General features: G+C 37.5%; 1 protein-coding gene across 1 annotated transcript in view; it reads right to left on the bottom strand.

The window, feature by feature from the left end:
• Positions 1-5,577: 5,577 nt before the first annotated feature.
• Positions 5,578-19,578, bottom strand: part of LOC114653135 (sodium channel protein type 5 subunit alpha-like) — a 387,074-nt gene continuing 373,073 nt past the window's right edge. The window contains exons 16-17 of the mRNA XM_051928793.1: positions 10,019-10,127; positions 5,578-5,645 (exon numbers count right to left, since the gene is read on the bottom strand). Of these exons, the coding sequence (XP_051784753.1) occupies positions 5,578-5,645; positions 10,019-10,127 (177 nt within the window). The remainder of the gene's footprint in view (positions 5,646-10,018; positions 10,128-19,578) is intronic.

Raw genomic sequence — 19,578 nt, forward strand, 5'->3', positions numbered from 1 at the left:
TATATAGATGCTCATATCAAAAATTTGCCCAGGCACAAGTGTCAAGTCAAGTCAACTGGCACAAAATAGAAGCATGGTGTAACATACAAACAAACATAGGTTACGTGCAAGACAAGTACAGAACTATACTATACTATAATAAACTATACTCTACTATAAATAGATATTATGAGTAAATAATAGCTAATGAATACATAGTAATTAATTACGTTGTAAAATAAACAGTAATACAGAACCAGACAGAACTGTTTTGGATCCTACCTTCTTCTAATTGGAAGTGGGACAAAGAGACCGTGGGAAGTGTGGGAGCTGTCGTCCACACTGCTGTAGTCTTTGCAGATGGAACGCTTGATGTAATGCCTTTAATGGAGGGGAGAGGGGTCCCAATGATTTCTTGTGCTGTGTATACTATCCGTTGTAGGACTTTGCAGTTAGAGACTCTGCATTTCCCCAAACCAGATGGTGATGCTACTGGTCAGAATGATCTTGATAATGTCTCTGTGGAAAATGGTGAGAAAGTGGGGTGGTTGCATGCTTTCCTTTGTCACCAAAGGAAGTGAAGACACTGCTGCACCTTCTTTGCTATGGAAGTGGTATCAGTTGGCTAAGTAAGGTCAACTGTCATGTACACACCAAGGGATTTGGAGCTCTTGACCAATTCCACCACAGAGTCCTGTATATTTAAGGGGTGGTGGACAGCATAGGAGTTTCTGAAGGCAACAATCAACTCCTTTGTCTTGTCCATGTTAAGAGACAGATTGTTCTACTTGCATTAGTCTGCCAGATATTGTATCTTTATTCTGAAAGCAAACTCGTTCCCATTGCTGATGAGCTCCACCATTGTCATCAAAATTAGTGACGGTGTTAGAGGTGCATACAGCCACATAGAGCCAGCAGAATGAACAGTGAAGTGTGTGCTGATTATGCAGCATTGTTGAAATTAAGGGGGAGAGGTTGGATGTCGATCAGTGATCAACGTGGTGATGCTGTGGTGATGGAGGTGAGATTTCTGACTGTCTGGGCTCTCTCTATCAAGAAGTCCAGGATTCAGTTGCATAGGAAAGTGTTGTAGCCTAGGATACTCAGCTTCCCTATTAACTTCTGTGGAGTTGATAATGTTGAATGCTGAACTGAATATATATCAATAGCATTCTGGTGTAAACATCACTTATGTCTTTTAAGCATCTCTGGACAGGGCCAGATAACGATTACATACTGTATCCTCAGTGGAATGGTTCAGGTAAAAGCAAACTTGTTAGGGTCATGTGATGAGGGACATCTGGTTTTCAGGTGGCCGATGACTAGTCACTTGAAGCACTTCACAAAGTGAAAATGAGTGCTATAGGGTTATTGTCCTGGCAAGATACAAAAGCCAGAGTACTTCTTCAACATAGATATGATTCTGGTGGTTTTGAGGCACTTGGTGATGACAGCCTGACTCTGAAAAAATGTTCAAGTGTATAGACTTTGTTGTCTTTATATCTATGCAATTACTGTACGTATCATATTGGAATATTACCATATTTCATCCATCCATCCATTTTCCAACCTGTTGAATCTGAACACAGGCTCACGGGGGTCTGCTGGAGCCAAACCCAGCCAACACAGGGCGCAAGGCAGGGAACCAATCCCGGGCAGGGCGCCAACCCACCTCAGGACACACACACACACCCACCCACACACCAAGCACACACTAGGGGCAATTTAGAATCACCAATCCACTTAACCTGCATGTCTTTGGACTGTGGGAGGAAACCGGAGTACCCGGAGGAAACCCATGCAGACACGGGGAGAACATGCAAACTCCACGCAGGGAGGACCTGGGAAGCGAACCCAGGTCTCCTAACTGCGAGGCAGCAGCACTACCACTGCACCACCGTGCCGCTCTACCATATTACAGATACATTTAATTCATTTACACTTTGAAAAGCATATAACCCAGAAAAATCCCTATGGGGTACCACATTTTACTTCACCTACTTCATATGAAGTGTCTTGCAACATAATTCACTGTTTTATATTTCTTAACTCTGAACCAATGTGCACACTATGTTATAAATAATAATAGTAATAATATATTTAATTTATTTGTAGGTGCCTTTCTAAATACTCAAGGACATCGATGGATAATAGATAAATTACAGATTATAAACAAAACTAAAATACAAAATTTAAAATCAGACAGAGGAATTGTAGTCAAAGAGAAAAAGCAGTCTTAAACAAATGAGTTTCAAGTTTAGATTGAAAAATGAGAATGATTCAGTATTTCAAAGCTCAGATGGTAGTGAGTTCCAGAGCTGGGGAGCAGAGCAACTGAATGCTCTGCTCCCCATGGTGGTAAGACGGACAAAGGGACAGTCAAGTGGATGGAGGAAGAGGATCTAAGGGTGCAGGAGGGAATGGCAACATGGAGGAGGTCTGACAGATATGGAGTGGCAAAGTTTTGGATAGCCTTAAAAGTTAACAGAAGAATTTTGAATTGATGGTTGAACTTAACTGGAAGCCAGTGAAGCTGCTGCAAAATGGGAGAGATATGGTGAATAGAGGGGGTTCTAGTAAAGATATGGGCAGCTTAATTCTGGACCAGTTGAAACTTATAAAGAGATTTGCGAGAAAGACCAAAGAAAAGGGAATTACAATAATCCAGACAAGAAGTGACAAGGCTATGAACAAGGATAGCAGTGATGTGGGGAGTGAGGGAGGGGCGGATACAATTAATGTTACACAAGTGGAAATATGCAGACCAGGAGATGTTACTGATGTGGGACTGTTAAAGATAGAGTATTATCAAGGATGACAACCAGACTCTTAACCTGTGGGGAAGGGGACACAGAGGAATTATCAATAACAAATGAAAAATTATCAGTTTTGGATAATGTTGATTTTGTACCAATGAGGAGAACCTCAGTTTGTCATTACTTAATTTCAGAAAATTTGAAGAAAACGAGGATTTAATTTCTGCTATGCAATTAATAAGCGAGGAAGGTGGAAAGGAAAAAGTAGGTTTGCTAGTGAGGTACAGCTGGGTGTCATCAGCATAACAGTGGAAGCTAATGTTATATTTATGAAAGATATTGCCAAGGGGAAGGAGGTAAATAATGAAAAGGAGGGGCCCCAGGACAGAGCCTTGGGGCACACCTGAAGTAACAGCGGTGGGTTGGGATGTAAAAGTTTTATGCTGAACAAACTGAGTGTGGCCTAGGAGATAGGATCTAAATCAATCTAGTGGAGTGTAGGTAATGCCAATCGAAGATAATCTATTAAGAAGAGTAGCGTGACAAATAGTATCAAAGGCCGCACTCAGAGCAAGAAGGATGAGAATAGTGATTAAACCAGAATCAGCTGCCATAAGGAGGTCTTTAGTAATTTTGATAAGTGCTGTTTCTGTACTATGGAGGGGGTGAAAACCAGACTGGAACTGTTTATACAGATTTTTTTGAGATAAATGAGAATGAAGTTGAATAGCCACTATTTTTTCAAGAATTTTGTAAATGAAGGGTAAATTAGAAATAGAACGAAAATTACTGAAATTAGTAGGATCGGCACCAGGTTTTATCAGAATTGGGGTTATTGCAGCAATTTTAAAAGATGAAGGAACAGTTCTAGTGGTGAGAGAGGAGTGAATTATATCAGAAATAAGGGGGATAAGAGAGGGGAGTCAGGCTTTAACCAGAACCGTGAGGAGGCTTAACCTTAAAGACAAGATCTGAGATTTCTGAGAAAGCAGGGAGCTGAAAAGAGGAAAATAGGTGAGTAGGTACGTGAAATTCAAATTAAATCATGGAGGAATCAGTATCGAGAGATTTGTGTATCCTCTGATTTTTTCATTAAAAAAGTACATAAGAGAATTTCAAAAATCATTTGAATAAAGGTGAGAAGGTAGAGAATCCGGGGGTTGTGCGATATTATTAAGCAGTGAAAACAATGACTTGGTGTTACCTTTATTGGAAGAAATTATGTGAGTATAATAGTTAGATTTAGTTTGAGCAATGCAGTCCTTGTAATAAAGAATATGGTTTTTGTACATCTCTTTGTGAACAAATAGTCCAGTTTTTTTATACAACCGTTCAATTTGCCGGCCTCTGCCTTGCAAAAGCCAAAGTTCAGGCGTGAACCAGGGAGCAGAAAAAGAGAAAGAAACGGATATAGTTTTAAATGGAGCGAAAGAGTTACAAATACCATAGAGTCTAGTGTTATAGTGTGAAACCAGTTCTTCAGGAGTGGATAAATTATGAATATCCATAAGGGAATCAATACTATAGGAAAGAAAATCCAAGTTAATATTCTTAATATTCTGGAAAGACATGAGACGGGAAAGCTTAGTATTGGAAAGAGCAAGTTTAACATTGAATGAAATAAGAAAATGATCAGTTATGGGGAGTTCATCTGCAGTACAATCAAGGGGTCAACTCCAGAACAGCAAATCAAGTCCAAGATATGTCCTATAGAGTGGGTGGAAACATCAGTATGCTGCTGGAACCCAAAGCTCTCAAGGCAAGATGTAAAGTCTCTAGTAATAGGGACATTGATATTATCCATATGTACATTGAAATCCCCCAGAAGTATTATGTTTGATGAAACAGGAGAAAAGTGTGTAAGAAAAACAGCAGAGTCATTCAAAAAGTCATTTTTTGATTTAGGGGGGCGGTATACAGTTGCAATAATAGTAGGAATAGGTCCAGTTAATTGACACACAATGGATTCAAAAGAGCTGAAGGGAGGAACAGACAACTGCAGGACTTTCCACTTCTCACGATACATTATCGCGAGACCTCCTCCCTGGCCAGAGCCACGGGGTTGACAGAGTAAACAAACCCCGGGGGAGTGGATTTGTTAAGTTGGGAAAAGTCATGAGGTTGTTGCCATGTCTCGGTTAGACAGAAAAAGTCAAACTTACGATCAGTGAGGAGATTCTGGATGAGAGGCCCCTTGTTCGTAAGTGAGCGGATGTTCAACAGACCAAAGTTGACAATGGTGTTATCGCATTTGGCAACGGTGTTAGCCGACCGGGCTAGGCTGGCTAACACACTGCGATCCACGACCATGCCTGAGTTACATGGAGGATGTCGAGAATTGGACCAGATGGAGTTTATTATTTTCGAAGTGTCAACCTGGAGACTGCGGCTGGACCCACGGTGGATGTATCTCCGATGGGGGGAGGAATACGATGTCCGGGTGGAGATACAGCCCAGTCAGTGGAAGGCTCAGACTGGTGAAAGTGCAGTCGGAGGAGCTTGGCAGCTGAGTATTGAAGCAGGCCCATCGCAGGTTGGATAGCGACAGGAGGGACCAAACAAAGATGAACCAAATAAATATCCTACCGGTCCACATTGTAAGCGAAAATGCAGACAACTCAGATATCCGGAGAACAGAGCCAGGTAAATCTCAAAACAGGGTTAGGCTGAATATAGTCCATACACAGCCACACTGAAGTGTCAACAAAATCACCAGTCGAGCTAGAAATCATCAGTCTAGCTTTAAATGACTGAAAAATAATACTCAAAGAATAAGTCTGCCCAAATGAAAACAGTTGCTCAGTCCATTAGATTGGAAGCTAATCATAAAAAAGTTAAAAAGTTACCGGTGAGCAGCAGCGACCAGTCCCGCCAGCGTTCGCTCAACCGGAAGTTCTTCTAAATTCTTGCCTAAAAAGTTTAACTCAAAAGAAAATTAAGTAAAAACAACACAATGCTGGCCAAAGATATTGCCACTCAGGCTTAGTTCTGGAGGGCTATAGTACATTAGAACAATCTAGATGAGAACAGGCCATTCTGCCCAACAAAGCTCGCCAGTCCTATCCACTTATTTCTTCTAAAAAACATCAAGTGAAGTTTTGAAAGTCCCTAAAGTCTTACTGTCTACCAAACTACTTTGTAGCTTATTCCAAGTGTCTATGTTTCCCAATGTGAAGAAAAGCTTCCTAAGGTCCTCCGAAATTTACCCTTAACAAGTTTCCAACTGTGTCCCCATGTTCTTGATGAACTCATTTTGAAATAACAGTCTCGATCCACTGTACTAATTCCTTTCATAATTTTAAACACTTCAATCATGTCACCTCGTAATCTTCCTTAACTTAAACTGTATAGGCTCAGCTATTTTAATCTTTCCTCATAATTCATCCCCTGTAGCCCTGGAATCAGCCTAGTTGATCTTCTCTGGACCTTTTCTAGTGCTGCTATGTCCTTTTTGTAGTCTGGAGACCAACACTGCACACAGTGCTCCAGATGAGGCCTCGCCAGTGTGTTATAAAGCTTGAGCAAAACCTCCTTGGACTTGTACTCCAAAAATTGTGTTATATAACCTAACATTCATTCCACTACGTCTCCTAAATCCTTCTCATAAGGAGTACTCTTGATTTTCTGACTGCCCATTATGTATTCAAACCTAACATTTTTACTTTCTATGTGTAATACTTTACATTTGCTGACATTAAATTTCATCTACCACAAATCTGCCCAAGCCTGCAAGCTGTCCAAGTCCTTCTGTAATGATATAATGGATTCCAAAAGTATCTGCTAATCCACCTATCTTGGTATCATCTGCAAACTTAACCAGCTTGTTACTTATATTCCTATCTAAATCATTTATATATATTAAAAATAGCAACGGCCCTAGCACTGACCCCTGTGGAACACCACTCTTAATATCAGCCAATTCTGATGAGGTTCCTCGCACCATCACCCTCTGCTTCCTGTGTCTGAGCCAATTCTGTACTCATTTAAAAACATTACCCTGAACTCACAATTCTTTTCGTTTGATGCCCAACCTCTCATGTGGCACTTTATCAAATGCTTTCTGAAAGTCAAGATAAATAATATCATATGCTTCACTTTGATCGTATCCTTTTGTTGCCTCCTCATAGAATTCCAGCATGTTAGTAAAACATGACCTCCCTCTTCTGAACTCATGATGACTGTTCCTAATAACTCCTATCCTTGCCAGGTGTTGCTCAATTTTATCCTTAATAATCCCTTCCATCAATTTTCCTGTGATGCATGTTAAGCTTACTGGCCTACAGTTGCTTGAATCAGCCCTGTCACCCTTTTTATATAATAGGATGATATTTGCCATTTCCCAGTCCTTCAGAATCTCTCCAGTGTGCAGTAACGTCCTAAGAATATGTGTCAAGGGTTTATATATGTACTCGCTAGCCTCCTTAAGAACTCAAGGGTAAATATTATCTGGTCCTGGTGATTTGTTTGATTTCAGCATATTTAGTCTGAGCAGCACTTTCCCTTCTACAATTTCCAAATCCCTGTCTCTCCTTATTAGCCCCATTTACTTCTGGGAGGTTATCCACTTGTGAAGACCTCAGAAAAATGTAAGTTTAGGTCATCCGCTATTTCATTGTATCTTTTAATTCCCCTTTACTATTTCTGATGCATTTCACCTCCTCCTTGACTATTCTTTTACTACTAAAATACTGAAAGAATCTCTTAGGATCTTCTTTTACCTTATCTGCTATATTACTCTCCAGCTGTCTTTTAGCCTCCCTGATTTCCTTCTTAATGGTTGCCCTCAGGGCGTCATGGTGGCATAGTGGGTAGCGCTGCTGCCTTGCAGTTAGGAGACCCGGGTTTGCTTCCCAGGACCTCCCTGCGTGAAGTTTGCATGTTCTCCCTGTGTCTGCGTGGGTTTCTTCCGGGTGCTCCAGTTTCCTCCCACAGGTGCATTGGTGATTCTAAATTGTCCTTAGTGTGTGTTTGGTGTCTGGGGGTGTGTGCGCGCCCTGCGGTGGGCTGGTGCCCTGCCCGGGGTTTGTTTCCTGCCTTGCGCCCTGTATTGGCTGGGATTGGCTCCAGCAGACCCCCGTGACCCTGTAGTTAGGATATAGCGGGATGGATAATGGATAGATGGATGGTTGCCCTCATGTTCTCATACACTCTATGATTCACTTTGCAGTCATTAGTCTTATGTGACTTATAAAGCAGTATTTTCCTTTGCAGGTTCTTTTTTAAATCTTTATTAATCCACTGTGGAGTTTTTTTTAATTTCCTATTAATTACAAATTTAGGTATGTATCTGTCCTGCATTACATGTATAACATTTTTAAACCTGTTCCACTGCTCCTTGACTGTCTCCACATTTAAAAGCTTATCCAAGTGCATCCTCCTTAGACTTTGTCACATCTGCTTCAAATTTGCCCTACAAAAGTTCAACTTAATTTTAATCTTTCATCTGCACTCTTACAAAATACTGAGAATTGTATAATATTATGGTCACTTGACCCTAGTGGTTCAATCACCTCTACACCCTCAATTCTATCCTGATTATTACAAAATACTAAATCCAGACAAGCTTCACCCCGTGTTGGTGCTTTAACATACAGTGTTAAAAAACAGTCACTGATTACTTCTAAAAACTCCTGCTCTTGTGCTCCTCCATCTGCAAGGTTATCCCAGTTAATATTTAGATAATTAAAGACCCCATGACTACAATATCTCCATGTAAACTTTCCTTTCTGATATTACTAAAAAGATGAGTTGAAATTACTGTCTGATTTGGGTGGTCTATAACACACTCCTAAATTAAGACCTCTTTCCCTAATATTTTCCAGGTGAAGCCACATGTACTCACTAAGATGGGGCTCATCGTCCAACTGAAGAGGACTTACATTTAAATTCTGTTTGACATAAACAGCAACCCCACCTCCTTTTGTGTTCTGTCTGTCCTTCCTAAAAATGTGTATCCCTCTATGTCACACTCATCCCCATCTTTGTTACTTAGCTAGGTTTCCGTTATTGCTATAACATTTCTCTTTTTCCAAAGCCAATTACTATATATTATTAAAATCTAATCACACCTTTTTTAGCTAGTTTTCATACTCTGCAACAGAATTCTGTTAGTGAGTTGAATTTAATTAAGAATGTATGCAGTTTTTGCAAAGATCAGTACAGTATCAAATAAGCAGGTTAAATAGCAAATGTACTTCTGTGTACTGAATATTAGAAAATGCACACGTTGTAATGATTTTGTAATACAAATAAATTTTCTACCCATACACTGTTTATAGTTACAGAAAAAATAGTAAGTCTTACTATACAAAGACTTCAGGAAACAGCAATTAAAAACCTCAATTGGTGCTGATTTTCAGTACCTCTGGCCAAACACAATGATAAAAGAAAGCACAAAACGATAAATATTTATAGGTGCAAAAAAGTACAAATGAAACAAATGCAGATAATTATTAAAAGATAACTAAATACATTTTGAAAAGGTAAGAAAGAAAGAAAGAAACAAAAAAACAGTTGTCATTTAACACCAAAACAGGTAAAAGAGGCTTGGAGAAAATGTGGTTAACTGACAAAAGAAACATTTAAGTGAAAAGAGCTAGAGATTATACTGAAAGAGGATAATTCTTCACAGCTGTGGTTAAGTTACATAAGCAATTAGTTTCCAATCACATTAAAGGCCATGAATAAAAATGTTGGGCAAAGACAGATGTTTATTTTGTTGGCCACCAAGGCTCAAAGGTGAGATCACAATGATTTTGATGAAGTGACGATTATTAAAGAGCATTTGGTAGGAGCTTCAGTGAAATATTACATAGATTATTGATATTTCATTAGGAATAATAGCTAATGTGATATAGACATGGAATACAGGGGGCATGCAACTCTGAATCATTTGACTGAAATCTTAGTTGGCGAAGGAAGTTTGATTGACTGAGGACCATTAAGTTCCTCACAGAGAGGGAAAGCTGTGGTAAGGATGTGCTGAACAAATGTTCGTTTTTGTGGGTGATGGGATGCCAAACGCAGAGTCAGCTGTCTGATAAAAAAGATATGTCATCTCCACTTCATTCCCAACAAACAGAGAAGTGTTGTGCACAACAAAACAAGGATAAAGACCAGACTGTTTGCATCCTAAAGGAAAGGATTCTGGTAGCTATTATAATGTGCGACAAATTTTCCTAAGCAGGTTAAACTCTTCAATTATTCCTTTACAAGAAAAGGTAAATGCCAAAATTATACAGTAGAGTTCTGAGTTATCCCATTCATTCATTGGTATTCATTACTGTACTTATTAGTGGGGGAATCAGCCTGGATAGCAATGCCCAAAATCCACATGACACAAATAGTGATTGAATGGTTTGGGGAGCTGGTAAAGATAATATCTGTCACAGTCTACAAATCACAAGACAAGTGAAAATCCAAGATATAGGTAATTCCATACTGCGTTTAATAACTCTTTCATGAAAGCAAAGAATTATGAAATATATCATGAAAGAATGGTGCCAAATGCCTCCAGTACTGAAGCTGTTCTAATAGGTTATGGTAGCCCAATATTGTACTAAGGCAATCTAGATATATTTTCAACTCTTTTGAAATTAATTAAAATCATTCAAATATTTGCTGTCAGCAGAATTTAATAAAATTATATTTAAAAGCAGGAAGCATTGAAGTTATGGCAATCACACTCTTGCAATCCCTTTATGTTACTCTTTTTAGGTGATAGTATCTGTTTTGTTGTGGAATTACACCACAATCTGTCTCAATCCAGATGTTTGCATTCAGGTAACTGCAAGTGGCAAGCCATAAATTTGCATGTCTGCATTATAAAGGCTCTGAGATGAAGCTCCATTTTTTACACCTGCACCAATAGGAGAACTCCTATACTTGTGCATGCAGGGATGGCCTCTAAGCACTGCAAGTGAGAGCTTCTTAGTGATGTCAGCTTAGCTGTCTCTCTCACTCAGCCCCTGTCTTTTGCACTGCATTGCCTCTACACTCCTCCCAACCATAGTGCAAATCCTGACAACTACAGCCATGTTTTTGTCATGGAATCAAATCCTTATATGTTCCTGTCTGGACATTTGCACTGTGGTAACTACAGGAGACCAGCTGCGAACTAGTGATGTTGGCATGACCAGCACCCTGAGAAGAAACTTGCCTTTTTACAAAGAGAGCAATAGGAGAACTCTTATACTTGTGCACTCAGGGATTGAATATAGACATTGCAAGTGAGCGTTTCCTGGTCATGCATGACTGCAAGTAGATTAATTACTTCAGAAGGCACAATAATAAATGAGAAAAAAAGTGAGTAAAACCACCTATATAAATGTCTCTCATTAATGATGCTACAGCCCTGCCTCAACACATGTTGAAAAGAAAAACAGCAGAGGTCATGTCCAGAAATGCTTTGATTTGCGCAGGAGAATTTCAGCATGCCAAAGCAGGAATTGTAGTTGTTGTGGAGGATTATGCATTACTGCGTCTTTTGCCCAGTGATTCCAGGTCTATGGTTTTCTCACCCAATTTGGGTATTTTTGATCGGTGGGAAAAAAATGTACTTCTGCAGTTTGCCTTTTTTTTTTTTTGCTTACTTTTCTTTTTAAAACAACATCGTTTTTTGGGCTATTTTACAAATTACTTCCACCACCTTATAAGAATTTTTTTCCTCCCACTGTTGTTTGATTGTATATGGTTGTTTTATCACTCTCAAATCAATGAGGGGAAACCTACGCTCTGGTCTTCATTGGTATGTTCTATGTATCCACCTTAACTGATACCACAAACTGCTTTCTGACATGTCACTTTGCCAATACTGCCATCACCTTTGTATCCTAAATGAATCTGGGCTCTGCTGGAATAACTCCTGCTGATTTTATTCATTAAATTCAACTGGATTACATATCTGTTAATTAGGTCTGGCACAATGCAGTATTGCTGTTGAGGCTCAAAGAAACTGACTTTTAAGGGCTGATTTTTTCCAAGTAATTCTTCTTTCTTTATATTACCCTAAAAGGTTTGTTTACCTTGCAGATAGATAGATAGATAGATAGATAGATAGATAGATAGATAGATAGATAGATAGATAGATAGATAGATAGATAGATAGATAGATAGATAGATAGATAGATAGATAGATAGATAGATAGATAGATAGATACTTTATTAATCCCAAGGGGAAATTCACATACTCCAGCAGCAGCATACTGATAAAGAACAATATTAAATTAAAGAGTGATAACAATACAGGTATACAGACAGACAATAACTTTGAATAATGTTAACGTTTACCCCCCCGGGTGGAATTGAAGAGTCGCATAATGTGAGGGAGGAACGGTCTCCTCAGTCTGTCAGTGGAGCAGGACGGTGACATCAGTCTGTCGCTGAAGCTGCTCCTCTGTCTGGAGATGATACTGTTCAGTGGATGCAGTGGATTCTCCATTATTGACAGGAGCCTGCTGAGCGCCCGTCGCTCTGCCACGGATGTCAAACTGTCTAGCTCCATGCCTACAATAGAGCCTGCCTTTCTCACCAGTTTGTCCAGGCATGAGGCGTCCCTCTTCTTTATGCTGCCTCCCCAGCACACCACCTCCTGTCCACTCCTGATGCAGCCCACGATAGCAGTGTTGTCAGCGAACTTTTGCACGTGGCAGGACTCCGAAAATGGGACCCAGTTCAGGAAATGTTATATTTTGACAATAGTGTAGAATTTCAGTGTATGGTGAATTAGGGATGAGGCAATATATGACATTTATAATCATGTTTAATTAGACTCAGTTAAGCCAGATCTTCACAATACCTGGACTGACACTCTGGAGGCATCAAAGAAAATAACTCCAGAGTATAATGATTACTCTGAATAAGGGAACCTGCAATTTTCAGTAACATGGGCTGAATGGCATCACTGCTCATAAAGCCTGTGCCTCATTGAGTGATTCCTTGCTTATAGTGAAAATTCTTTTATATAAGAGGAGCGAGACTGAATTCCCTTCACTTCTGTTTGAAATCACATTCATTCTGCTTAACATGTTTAATTTTGATTTCACAACTCTTCATTTTTCTTTTAATAATTATTTATGTATTTATGGTGTTAATCCCATTGAAATAGATAAGCACGTAAAATATGCAATTTCTTGGGGGGAGGGGTTATGCAAAAGTGATATTTACAAAACTAGTAAAGTTACAGCAGATAAGAGGCTGTAGTTCATTGCTGAACAGAAAGACAATTCCTGGACCACAAGTTTCAAAAAATGATTTTTGATTTAAACTTAATTATATGAAAGTAAGTGTTAATGAAGCTATCTCTTAACATCTTCTCAACAATTCTGTAACACATATAGCACAATGTAACTGCAATGTAAGAGTGGTTTGGCACAGTACTTATGAAGGTAGCGAATTAACAATGAAAATGGCAAAAGACACTACATATTTATGTAGAAACAACCAACTACATATTTATGCAGTTACATAACTACATATTATATAGACAAACTACATATTACTATGTATACTAACTACACATTATGTACACACTATATATTTATGTAGAAACTACTAAAAAAAATCTGTGAACTATCTTTGTACATCTACTTTTTTGAAATTTACTAATGTATTAATGTATTAATCTCTAAGCTTAGCTCATTACTAACACAAAACATTTTTAAATCCAACCTCACAAATAATGCACCTCCATCCAAGGTTGAGGGATTCTTATATTCCATACATCATAAGCATACATCTACCTCTAGAGTATAAATGATTCATACTACACACATATTAAAATATATAAACTGAATTGGTGTGCAAGAAGTGGTGTCACTATGTTTAATGGTCTTTAAGATAAAAATACGACAAACTTTAATACAATTGTTTAAAAAGTACTTTTTTACATATGATGCAGCATAAGATGCCTTTAAAAACATTTAAAAAGAACAAAAATAAAATAAAATATCCATTTATTTTCAATCCTACTTAATACAGTTTAATCACTAGGGCCAAAATATGTTCTGGCAAAATTGGGTGCGGGGACATGACTAATTAAAAATGTGCTAACTAACCAAACCTGAATATATTTCCAATGTAGGACAAAATTAGAGGACACAAAGAAAGGCCTGCACCAACACAGAGCAACAATGGCTACAGTGCTAATCACTGTGTTATGGTGCTATTCTAAAGAAAATGCCAAATGTAAAAACACAACTAATTAATATAAATGACTTAAGAATCAGCCTATAAAAAATTGAATATAAGATGAAAAACATTGACATAAAGTTTCTCAAACCTAGATGCTGGAACCTACATTATAAAACAGTTTCTCAAACCTTAAATTATGTTTTGCTAAAAAGCAGAACAGCCAAGAGGCTGAGAAGGATCAAGGACTCCCTACTGCTGACACTATCGGAGTGTTTTTAGATGTTTTCTTCCTGTACAAATTTACAGTATATAAAGACTGAGTCATGGAACAATATGTAACACTGAATGAGAAGATAAGCTTAAAAGTGGAAGCTTGCTTCGTAAGGACAAAATGCATAGGATTAATAGGAATGAAATAAAGGTAATAAAATAAATAGTTGGTAAATTCATAATGCACATTTATTGACAACACACTGGCTCTTAACCTGGCGGCTATAGGAAAGCAGTTTTAAATGTGCATAAGTAACAGTTAAAGATAGTTTTGTTTAAAAAATTCTACATATAACCAAGTGTTTCACTTTAGAAATGTGGTCTACCAGCATGTCATTTTTGCCACAGTAAAAATGACATATCCACATCGATATGAAAAAGGTTCAAATTCAATTCAATATTATACTTTCAGAAGTTCGTACAAAATAGCTCATTTATGGTCTCTTTCAACTACATTCTAAAGACATACAGTTGCCACTTTCAAAGATCACCTAGAGAAACACTTATATATACATATAAAGGATCTAACACAATTTATATATATATATATATTCAATTTTTCAATCCAGTTTACTTTTGTATCACATCTTCACTGAGTTCAGCCTCAGTGCACTGTAACAAATTCACAGATAAAATACTAGGACATCAGGAAACTAATATTCTGATAATCAATTATTTGGGTGAATGATTAATCCATTACTGTGCCTAGCTGAATAATTTTAGTTTATAAATTATATTGGAAGCTGATACTTATTGCAAAAGTGCATATTGTGCAGGAATAATTAAAATTAATATGCATTAATGGCACTAACAGGTTTTTAAAATGGTGATTCTGAAGATATTAAAATAAACAAAGGGAAATGAGATACATGAGCGATTTTTTCATTGTGGTTAATGTATCATTGTTAACAGATAAACTGTCATTTATAATAATCACAAAGGTATGCAGGGAACTGCACTAATGACACTAATGGGCACTGATCATAACACACAGATTTTTTCGTATTTTTTCCCTAAACCCAGGCTTCTGATAGTGAAATGGACAACACAGTTAGCAAAGAAAATCCGATATCTCTTATACATACACTAAATTCATGTGTGCATGGTTTTTCTTCATAATTAATGAAGCCAACATGGAGGTTTATATTTGCAATGTTACACCAAGTGTTAATCACTATCTTTTAAATGAAAAATAAAGACATTATGCAGACCAATTTTAACTCTTTTAATGACCAAACCAAATATATTAAAGACTAGGAAACATACAAAATTTCAGGTCCTTAAATAAAGATAGTTTATATAGAGCACACTGAACTTTTTCATTTTGGTTAACAGTGTTTTGTTTATATCATGAAAAAAATGGAGCTTCATAATGATTTAATTAGTGAGGTAACTTTCCAAAGTAGTGCTCGTTTGTCGGCATTCACTTCTCTTTTGTTCTCATTCTTACATTTTACATTCTGTATTAAGCACCTTCTGCAATGTGCCTGATGCTCAGCAGATGTTACTACTCTTCATTTTCCATCTTCCTGTTATGGAATTCTTTGTCAAAGTCAATGATCAATAAACACAACATTTACATTTGGTAACAAATTCGAAAGAAACATGTAGTGTGTCCTGGAGGATTAAAAATAGATGGGCTTGTGAGGGTCAAACTTTTATTACTATAAACTTTTTTGCTCAGCAGTAAGGTGTTCAGGAGATGATGCTGCTTTTCTTTCTGTCATGTAACTATGTCAATCACTTTACTTTTCTGAGATTGCTGCAACCTAAAATTTTTTTTACTTTTGTTTTTTTTTTCTTTTTAACGTATTAGGTCAGTTTTCGATAAAGACCAAAGTCAAGGTTCTAGCTCTAGAAGTTTGCAAGTACTTGCAAGTTTCTGCACCATCATAGCTTGATACAATTCAGATGCTGCAACTGTTAGAGATAGAGAGAGATAGATACTTTATTAATCCCAAGGGGAAATTCACGAGTCTCCTTCTTCCTTTCACACAAACCCAGTCTCAATCCTTGTTGCTAATATTATCTCGGATTATCTCAATTTAGAATGAAGAACAAGACAAGGGGTACTGTATCACCAGATTTTTTGCGATTACCATTGAACCACTAGCTATCCAGCACTGGAAGCAATCAGAGATAAAAGGTAATGGTTTGAACAGAAAATATCACTTTTTACAGATGGCAAGGTGCTTTCTATCACAGAACTATGTTTACTTATGCTATTAGTATTAAATTTGGCAGAAGAATTTTGTAAGATCTCCAGATTTAAAACTACCGTAGTTTGAATAAAAGCTTTAAACACCTGGAAATTAATAGTACAAAGAAACAAAGATCTCTGTAAACACAATTTTTACAATACTATGGGAACATCAAATAAAACATTAATAAATGGTACTCCCTCCATGTTAATTTAGGTAAGAGAATAAATATTGTCAAAATGAATGAAGTGAGGGCGGCACGGTGGCGCAGTGGTAGCGCTGCTGCCTCGCAGTTAGGAGACCTGGGTTTACTTCCCGGGTCCTCCCTGCGTGTAGTTTGCATGTTCTCCTTGTGTCTGCGTGGGTTTCCTCCCACAGTCCAAAGACATGCAGGTTAGGTGGATTGGCGATTCTAAATTGGCCCTAGTGTGTGCTTGGTGTGTGGGTGTGTTTGTGTGTATCCTGCGGTGGGTTGGCACCCTGCTTGGGAATGGTTCCTGCCTTGCGCCCTGTGTTGGCTGGGATTGGCTCCAGCAGACCCCTGTGACCCTGTGTTCAGATTCAGCGGGTTGGAAAATGGATGGATGAATGAAGTGTAGTTTGTACTTGACGTGTCAATGCTGGTTGTTCGGGCCTTGTGGCAAAAATTATATCTTACACAGCTTGGATGCACTGGGCCCCAATTGTGTGTTCCACGTTAAATTTTTCCTGTCTAAATGGCAATGTGAACTCAGTGACACATATCCAAAATGGAGAGTTTGAAGGAGAGGGCAATATAGGCACCTGTATAATTCCACTTTCTGGGACCACAAACATGCTCAGATGATGAGAAACACATGGAAGGAAATAGCATATAGCACCATAATCAGTCAGTTAGTCAGTCTCCAATCCGCTAGCACCATAATTCATTTATAAAATTGCTCATTATATATATATATATATATATATATATATATATATATATATATATATATATATAAAATACAAATTTCAAATAATAATAATAATAATAATATTAATACATGTTATTTTCTGTACATAGCACCAACATACTGGGCCTGTAATCAGCATTTTTATCTTATTTTTTGTTGTATGCAAACATTGATTTTAAATGGATCTCTGTAAGCGTATAGCGCTCTTTGTTGGGCAAGGATTGATTGTCGATTGTCCTGAAGTGTCTTTGGAACATACAATTGTACTTATTATGTTGCTTTCATGTGACTAAGTTGAGCTTTGTTTCCTAAACAATAAATAAATAAAACCTTTAAAATATGCTCATTTTCTTTAAAAATTGCTTCTTGACTATGTTAAAAAAGGGCATATTTCTTTAAAGAACACCCCAGACCTAGTTGAAGTTTCTACACTAGGGCTGCTTGGGAAGAACAAGTAAATGAGAGGATGAAAATGAATGATTTATACTGACTGTTTTGACTTCTACTCTGTTACTACAGTGCACTCACTATATAAACTGCTGAAATCATTCAAGAAGTATTTATCTTCTTTATATCCCTGTCTGATTTGTAGCCCCCTGGGAGGGAAGAAAACACACCAGACAATGTTTTCTCAATGCAGGCAAAAACTCTTGACTTTACAGTATTATTGAACGTGTTTAAACTGTATGCATAACTGTTGCCTCTCCATTCATCACCCACCTCCTCCCACACTGCAGTGCATGTGAATTGTGTCTTTATAGAGGTGTAGCGCTTCTAGCCACTAGAGTTCTTTTCAAGTTGAAGTTAAGACAGAAACTGCAATGAGTAAATGTGCACATTTTACTCACATTTTATGCATTACACATCAGTACAGAAAGGAGAGTGACTGTAACTTTGTTAGCTATAGGCATGTTCTTCAAGCAATGGTGGCTCAGTCATTCATTTATTCTCCTCAGAACAGGTCTGGTTAGCTTGAGATCAAGATTGTTATATCACTGTCAAAAATGGACTGCCTTTCACTGAAGACTGCTCAGACTATAATCTCTTAGAGCTAATACGCCTTAATCACTCATTTTCACCTCTGAGGCAAGGCTGATGATTGGGTTTGTATTTTATATAAATTTTATATAAATGCTTGTGTGTGCATTTCTGGCTGGGTGCTACAGGAAAGAGGGTTTTATTTAATTTGTTATAGGAAACAAATATTTTTGTATTTTCTTCCTTAAAATGCTCCTAAATTAAACAGTCTAATTTTTGCTTATTACATGTGCAATAGAGAGTACGTACTAAGATTTTTTGCCTGCTACAAAAACTGAACATGACTTGCATGTAAGAAACAACTGATAAGACAATTTGGAGGAGTGTGTAGGGGTCGTTATTAAGTTGGTAGAGAGATAAAAGTTTAAAAATCAGAGCAAAAGATAGATATTACAAGAGTTTAGGCACTAAATTGCTACTGGTTGGTAACTTGGTGTTAAAAGTTTCATGGCAATTTTCAATTCACCTATTACCTGCTTTAGAATGCAAGGCCCCCGTTTGTATAATTTTGAAAGTCATCTGCCCAAACATTCTAAGTTTATTCATAATGCCATTTTATTAGTAACAGAAGCACATAAAGTCTTAATCTGAATTCACTTAAAGGAAATGCATCATGTTATGGTAACTGATGGATGATTCAAGTCACGGATGAAACAGGAAAGTTTGGGAAATTCAAACACATGTAGATCTCTAATATTTGAAATCACCTTTAAACTGCATAAAGTTGTTCATGTTCACAATTTATTTATTTACTTACAATTATTTTTTTCCCCATCAACAGTGGTTAGTTCTTTGCTCATTTATTTATCAAAGCCAAACATTTTTTTTAACAATCAAAGAATGAATGTGACCAATAAATCAATGATCAATAGTCATTCTTCTGCAAAATGAGACATCTTTCAATAGCCATTCATCAATCTATTTATTATACCCACTTTGTGCAATACATGGCAACAGGCATGAAGGTAACTATCAAAGTAGATTTTGGAGCAAGGTTGAAACTATTCTCTACTTGGGGCTCCATCCACGCTGTGGGGCAATTTATAGCCACAAATTAACCTAACATTTTCATTTTTGGGATATAGGAGAAAAAAATACCTGGACACATGTAAACATACAGAGAGTGATTTAAAACTCAACCTATTGACGTAATTAACCTCTTGAAGTAGTCTACATTACAATATATGAAATTAATTTATTAGTGACTATACAATACAATTTATTTTGTATAGCCCAAAATCACACAAGAAGTGCTGCAATGGGCTTTAACAG

The sequence above is a fragment of the Erpetoichthys calabaricus genome, chromosome 6, assembly GCF_900747795.2.
Source record: "Erpetoichthys calabaricus chromosome 6, fErpCal1.3, whole genome shotgun sequence".
Classification (NCBI taxonomy): domain Eukaryota; kingdom Metazoa; phylum Chordata; class Cladistia; order Polypteriformes; family Polypteridae; genus Erpetoichthys; species Erpetoichthys calabaricus.